We start from the raw sequence: 7,484 nt of genomic DNA on the forward strand, positions 1-7,484 counted from the left end.
CAAGCATTCAACCATAATTATTTTCCTAAACTAACATTAGAAAGCATGCACCAAGCTTTCTCAAGAATGGTTCGATTTAGCCTTTCCACTACCACATTTTCTTGAGGAGTGAATGACACAACTTCAACCATCAGATAGTGTCATCAAGACAAAATTTGATGAGCTCCAAAAAAAACAAATCTCTATTATCCATTTTTAAACATTTGATTTTGTCCCCACTCTGATTTTTTATAGAGCTTTAAAACCTTTAAATTTTGAGAAAACTTTGGATTTCCTACAGATCATATAAACCCAAACCTTTCTAGTACAATCACAAAAAAAAGAAATAAAATAATTTTCTCCTCCATAAGAGGTTACCTCTGTGGGACCAAAGACATCCAAGTGCACTAACTCCAATAGTATTGTCTTCTTGTAATGGTCAATTCTTCAAAAAACTAACACAATTTTTTTTCCCACGAATGCAATGCTAAAAAAATTCTAATTTTGTTGATTGAAGACCCAAAAGTTGATCATGGTTAGGCATAACCTCTAGCCCTTTTTTGGTCATGTGGCCTAATCTTTGATGCCAAAGTGTAGCATCACTAACCAAAATAGTCATAGTAGCTCCAAGCTCATCATTAGTTTCTACAACATATAGGTTACCAACTTTATCTCCTTTGGCAATAACCATGGAACCCTTTGTAATTTTTCATGTGTTTGTGAGAAGTGTAAGAAAGCCTTGGTTATATAACTAACTTATGGAAATAAAATTCCTTTTTAACTTGGGAATATGCCAAATATCTTTAAGCAATAATTTAGCACCTCCTTCTACTAATTATAGAATATCAACCTTTCCTACAATTTTACAATCCTTTTTATCACCCAAGGATTCGTTGAAAGAAGATGCATGAAATGAAGCCCTAGAATCAATTGCCCACAAACTTGAGGTTTTGTCACTTGTTGCAATAATCAAAATACTATCATCCTTTTCATGAATGATATTTTCTCCAATATCCAAAACATTTTCTTGAGCCCTTTAATATTTTTGATAGTCCTTCTTAACATGACTAATCTTTCCACAAAACCAACAACAATTTTGTCTACCTTAGGACTATGATCTTCTAGCTGATTGAGATCTATGATTGTAATTACTTTTCCCTCTATAATGAGTTTTTCCTCTATTTTCCATGCTCACCATTGTTAGAGCATCACTAGATGAAGAATCCTTATTTTTTCTTCTCATGTCTTTACTAAGAAAAGTAGTAACTACTTTATCATAAACTAGCTTGATTTTGCCAGTAATGGAAGTCTTGATTGATGTTACTACACCATCCCAATTGTATGGTAGGGAGCATAATAAGAAGACAACCCTATTTTTGTCATCTTGAGGCATATCAATGGAGTTTCCTTGACATAAAAATAGCATTTAACTCATTTATGTGATTCGACATCATTGTTTTGTCCTTCATCTTCCACTTATAAAGCTTTTTCATGATGAAAATCTTGTTTGTACCATATGTGATTTCATATATGGTTTGAAGATTGTCCCATACCACCTTGGTTTTTTTTTCATCATTTACATTAAACAAGACATTCTAAGATACCAAAAGAAAGATTTCTGCAATCACCTTTCCATCAGTTCTATTTCAATTATCATCTATAATATAGGATGGCTTTTTCACCTTTCCTCTAATTGCCAATGCGAGATCTTTCCTAATTAATAATTAACCTATATGTTCTTTCCATAGACTGAAATTATTTCTTGAGAATTTTTGCACTCTTGATTCCTCCATGACTCCGAAATTCAGTTATAGAACAAGACACATAAACACATGTGTTTATCGTGGTTCACCAGAAATCATGGTTATATCCAAATTGAGTGTAGAGGAATTATATCAACTGAAAAGAATACATTTACAATAGATGCTACCAACATTTATAGATCACAAATGATCAGATGAAGAAATACAATAAATTTGGAGGGAAAGACCCAAGTGACCGTTGGAATTCAAATACATAACAACATCCTCTTCCAAATGTCGATTCACCTTTATTCATTTTGCTCCTTTTGGACCAAAGTTGTATTAAATTAAAAAAAACAAAATAATAAATAAGAAGCCAAAAAGTAAGCGATTAAAACAAGAGGCACAAGCACCAAAGTTCTTGCTCTTGGCGGTGTTGTTGGCACAAGGACATGTAAAGAAATTTTTGGTGTTGGTCTTTAATTCATAGATAGAAATTAAGCATGATATGCTATTTTTTTGTAAATATGAGTACAAGTTTGAAGGGAAAAAAAAATAGAATTTGTGTATGTATAATCCTTTTTTGAACTTTTAGGAGAACTACTAAAAATTTGAAGGATGTTTTCATCTAATGGTAAAAGGTTGTATTTGATAATAATAAATATTTAACTAAAAATATTGAAAAATGTAAAGAATATTTAACTAACAAAATTGAGAAGCTTAAATATTTTAAATAATTTGAATTAATATCAGAACTAAAATTTATATTTAATGACTGAATAATATAATTATACTCATTCACATGTGAAAATAGGTACATTTCAATAAAAGGAAAAAAAAATTATAGTTCTCAATATATATTGCAAAATATCATTAGTAATTAGCATTGTAAGTTTTTATTTATAAAAAAATATTTAATGAACAACTTGACACCCAAAAATGATAAAGATATTTTAAATTTTAAATATAGAAACAATAAACATAATTGTACTTACAATAACTGCCATTTTCAAATTCTTTGTAACATTATTTAGTTTTTAGTTTTAAAAATTCTTTGTTACATTATTTAGTTTTTATTGCTTTTAATTATTTTAAAAGATAATGCTTTAAGCACAAAATGAATTAAAAAAAATCGAGTTAGCACATTCTATTATTATTATTAATTTGACTAATGCTAAAGTGAAGTGTGGGGTGACATATCTCTTATAATAATTATATTAATTGCACAATTAATAGAAAAAGTTAGAATTTTAAATTTTCATTGATTTTTTATTTTAAAAATTGAATTTTTCCATTACTATTTAGTTAGATCTAATAAGATTTTAATTAAATAATATTCTGGTTTTTCAAAAAATAAAATAAAAATATTCAAACTTTATAAAGAATTTAAATTCTCAAATTCTTAAATGATAAAGTAAATGTAGTGTCACATTATCTTTTATGATATTTTCAATCATAATAAAGAATTTAAATTCTGAAACTTTGAAATGATAAACTAAATGTAGTGTCATGTCATCTTTTATATATTTTCATTCATTAATTGTATAATTAATTCTAAAAGTTAGAGCTTTAAATTTTTCTTGATTTTTTTGTTTTAAAAATTAATTATCTCCCTTACTATTATTAGTGAGGACCAATAAGATTCTAGTTAAATAACTTTTTTCCATTTCAAAAAATAATCAAAATATTCAAACTTTATAAAAAAACTTACAATTGAAAAAAAAATTTGAATCTTACTGATTCAAGTAATATATTTTATAGTTTTATTTGGAACTGAATGATTCCATAAGATTTCTTGCGGCAGGAACTAATAAGTATTGTACATCATTCACTAAAGTCCTATTTACATTATAATATGACGATGTATCTCGAAAGAAACTTTTTTAAGGACAGTTTCTAGATAAATCGGTAGATTGTCGGACCACTTAAATAGAAACTTTGAAGAAAATTGGACGCATGAGATCCGCAAATACCAAAGAGGAGGAAAAAAGATGGGAAGAAGGGGAAGACTATTAAATACAAAATTCAGAAAAGGCTCAAACTATTCACAGCCTACCACTCCTCTTTGCGAAGATGAAACTTGTATAAAATCGACACCTCCAAAATGAGTTGATCGACTTTGTCAAGAAAAACCAAGAGTTTTCGTATGCGACACGTCGAGGGATGGAGTAACATAAGAAATAATAATACGCATCAGAAATAACATTATGATTATCTCTTTATTTAATGACAGAAGCGGCCAACATACCAAGAAGCCTCCGCCATCTCAGTTCTCTTGCAGCGTCATACAATAAAATCTCTATGTCGTATCTTAAGCTGAAAATCATTGTTTATTTTCCGTAGAAGCAAGACTTCTCCACTCTCCTTTATCGCAACTTAACGTCATTTTTGCAGTATAGCTACCATCGTATTAGTCGGCTAAAGCAGAGAAATTGTGGCGAAAATTTTCGTGACGGGTAAATTTCAATAGCTGGCCAAACGATGACCGCGGAGATCACAAGATAACAACAATAATAAAGATCTTCACCCACATCATCTTTAATGTTGCCTTGATTTCCATCCACACAATTGTCATGCCAGGAAACCAAGCTCGATAATCTCAACTACAACGTACGCAACGGAAAAGGGTCGCTATTCAGTGTGATTACTTCGGATAAAAAGAGATTTATATGGTTAATTATAAACTATAAACAATTTACTTCATTGCGGAAACCGTGATCGTTATAACAGAGATCGAGGATAATTGCTTGTGAGACGCGTGGTTGAAATTTAATGATAAATAACACAAGATAAAATGATAATATGCCTAAATATGCGAATTATTTGTAATCTTTTTTTGGTCGGGCTTGCAATATTATAATGGTCTTGCACAAACATTTCGTGTATAAATAGTGAAGTTTCAGTGTTAAAGGACTTAGTTCCATAAGGCATACTGAATAGAGGGGGAAAAACAAAGAGGTCTGAATATCCCATTAGTTATCCACTTTAAAATTGTTTTGGACAATGGAAGTGTTTAGCCCTAAGAACCCAATTCCTCATTTATTTTTCTTGGGTTGGATCTTGATTGGTTGTGTTAACCTCGGGGTAATGGATGTCGATGGAGCTCCGTATGTGCCTGCAATGTTTATTTTTGGGGACTCTCTAGCAGATATGGGAACAAACAATTACATTCCAGACTGTAAAATTAGGGCGAATTTCACACCATATGGTATCTCGGCTTTTCGCGAACCGACTGGCCGCTTTTCCGATGGATTTAATACTTTTGATCATATAGGTATTTATTCTTAATTATTGTAGAGACATATTCTCATGTTGAAAAGCAGCTAGTGAACAAAGAATTAACGATTCGTATAAGTAGTCTTTATTTCTTCATATTTCTTCATATGTATAACTATATAATTAACGACATTTCTAATGACACGTTATTTTTCTTTACATAACTACATAACTTAGAATGTTTTTCACATATGCTCTCACATAAGCAATGCGCTTCTTGTTGTTAATTTGTCATTTATTGTACATCTCTGCAAATGAATTTCATGACGTTTTAGATGACAATTTCATGGGTGATTAAAAATATCGAAGGAATCTATAATTTTCACTAACCTAGAATTTATATCGGTGGCTAAGGTTCAAATCTTCCATCAGATCATTATGTTTGAATGTCAATTAAGGAAATTTACTGGCGAAATGGGTCTTCATCAGGTTATCATGGTTGTAGCTTTGAGCCTTCATTGAGTTTTTGTTTTCGTCTGCTATGTAATACCATCCACTCATAAGCGGCTCGTTCAGGATCAGAAAATACTGAAAGTCTAAATGGATACAACCATCTCAGTGAGTCCACTATTTTGGGCACTACTGGCTGACCTCAATTCCTACAAAATTATCATATTGTTTGAACCAATAAATTCAACAAGAAGCAAACACTCACACTCTATCAACAAAACCTAATGAAAGCACACATCTTGAAAATATGTTAGCCCACTGAAGACACGTGACCTGCACTGTTAGTCTCCTCCCATCGGTTTGATCATAGGTGACCACCACAAAAAAAGTATCATGATTTGACAAATACATTATGCCGCTGTCCATCAATTATTCTCCTATATCAATCCTAAATAATTAGTTTTAATAAGATAGACAGTAGGATAATTAACTTGTATTGTTATTTTTGTAGCCACCGTGAATAATTGTTCTTGATTAGAACTAACTAAAACTAATTAATGTGGTTGCAGCTGTCCGTCTGGGATTAGTACAATCCCCCAAACCACTGCTTTCCCCGGGGACAAATTTTTCAACTGGAATCAATTTTGCATCTGCAGGGAGTGGGCTGCTCGATTCAACTGGGAAAGATAAGGTCAGTGTTCTTGTCATTTTATTTCTTTAGTAAATCAAGCTTTTACACTGCCGCAATTTTAAAAGACCAATCTACATGCAAATACAAAGCTTTTCATAAACTTATCTTCTATATGCAGAATGTTATGCCTATGAGTCAACAGATACAACAATTTCAAAATGTTTCCAACATCTTCATTAAAGAACAAGGAGCTGAGAAAGCCAGCTCCCTCATCGGCAACTCCTTGTTTTGTATTTCAGCTGCAAGCAATGACATAGGGGCGTACTTCAATCTTACGTCGCCTCCTGAAGGAGAAAATTACACTAAAGATCTTCTAAAAGAATTTGATCAACACTTTGGAGTATGCGTCCTAATCCTTTCATTTTAGCACCTGCAAAAAAAGTTGCATAGATTTTTAATTACTTCTATTCAGTCTTGGACAAATGATGTATTCAACTTTTCTATAATGACTTTTGGAATCCGTCAATTCCTAGGAGCTCTACGAAGCTGGAGCAAGAAAATTCCTTGTGATAGACGCCCCTGCTCCGGGATGCACTCCTTTTGCAAGAAATTTCACGGATGTTACTGCGCCGGATGAATGTAATGCTTGGGTAAACAATTTGAGTGAGATATATAACAATGGGCTGACAAATCTAGTGGATGATTTGAATGAAAAAATGGATGGAGCGTCCATCATTCTCTATAAAGGCTATCCTTATGTGATAGATATGGTACATCATGGTGACTCTTATGGTATATGTTCATCCGGCCTTATCAAATATCACATGCATATGCTATAGTTTCTGGTCGCCTAAATTCTCTTATGTAATTTAATAGTTTAATATATGGAATATGTGTGCTGTAGGGTTTGTGGAGACCAAAAACGCATGTTGTGGTTCTGGAAAGTTAAATGCAGAAGTGCATTGTGGGCTTACAACGCCTAATGACCTACACTGCGAGCATCCAGACACGTACTTGTTTTGGGATTTCGCTCATCCCACACAAAGGGCTTCAGAGTTATTTTCGGATGCCATTTGGAGTGGAAATTCCACTCTCATCCATCCCCTCAATCTCTCTGCTCTGGTAATGGCAAGCAAGTGATCGATTACTGTCTCGGTAAATTAAGATCTTTAGGAAAATAATACTTGAGAGGGGATGGCCTTCGCCAACAACCACTTCAAAACAAAATTAGTTGGAATAAGGGATTCGAAGCTTTGGGGGAATGTGGATTTGGTATTCACATTTGTATGCAGTGTTCGTTATTGGGATTGAAAGAAAGCACTTCATTTGCAGGCCTATTATTTTTATATTATTATTAACGAAGGAATAAATTTTAATGATCTGTTGAATGCAATTTCTTATATTAATCCAATCAGTCATCGGTATGGATTAGTGAATGAGCTTAACACTGTCATAGCTTAGTTTAC

At 32.3% G+C, this 7,484-nt stretch overlaps 1 protein-coding gene across 1 annotated transcript; it reads left to right on the forward strand.

Moving 5' to 3' along the window:
- The first annotated feature begins 4,637 nt into the window (after positions 1-4,637).
- On the forward strand, positions 4,638-7,254 carry LOC149580042 (GDSL esterase/lipase 6-like). The gene is made up of 5 exons (XM_089803216.1): positions 4,638-4,995; positions 5,957-6,078; positions 6,197-6,418; positions 6,552-6,810; positions 6,923-7,254. The coding sequence occupies exons 1-5, from the start codon at positions 4,725-4,727 to the stop codon at positions 7,156-7,158; spliced, it is 1,110 nt and encodes a 369-aa protein (XP_089659342.1). The 5' UTR covers positions 4,638-4,724; the 3' UTR covers positions 7,159-7,254.
- Positions 7,255-7,484: the final 230 nt, after the last annotated feature.

The sequence above is a fragment of the Cupressus sempervirens genome, chromosome 1 (genome assembly GCF_028749045.1).
Source record: "Cupressus sempervirens isolate cs-2001-9-10 chromosome 1, ASM2874904v1, whole genome shotgun sequence".
Lineage (NCBI taxonomy): Eukaryota > Viridiplantae > Streptophyta > Pinopsida > Cupressales > Cupressaceae > Cupressus > Cupressus sempervirens.

Excerpts from the sequence above, each read along its gene's own strand:
- LOC149580042 (XM_089803216.1), top strand. The coding sequence starts at position 4,725 with ATGGAAGTGTTTAGCCCTAAGAACCCAATTCCTCATTTATTTTTCTTG. Across the intron at positions 4,996-5,956 it reads TAATACTTTTGATCATATAG|CTGTCCGTCTGGGATTAGTA; the intron begins GTATTTATTCTT and ends ATGTGGTTGCAG. Across the intron at positions 6,079-6,196 it reads ATTCAACTGGGAAAGATAAG|AATGTTATGCCTATGAGTCA; the intron begins GTCAGTGTTCTT and ends TTCTATATGCAG.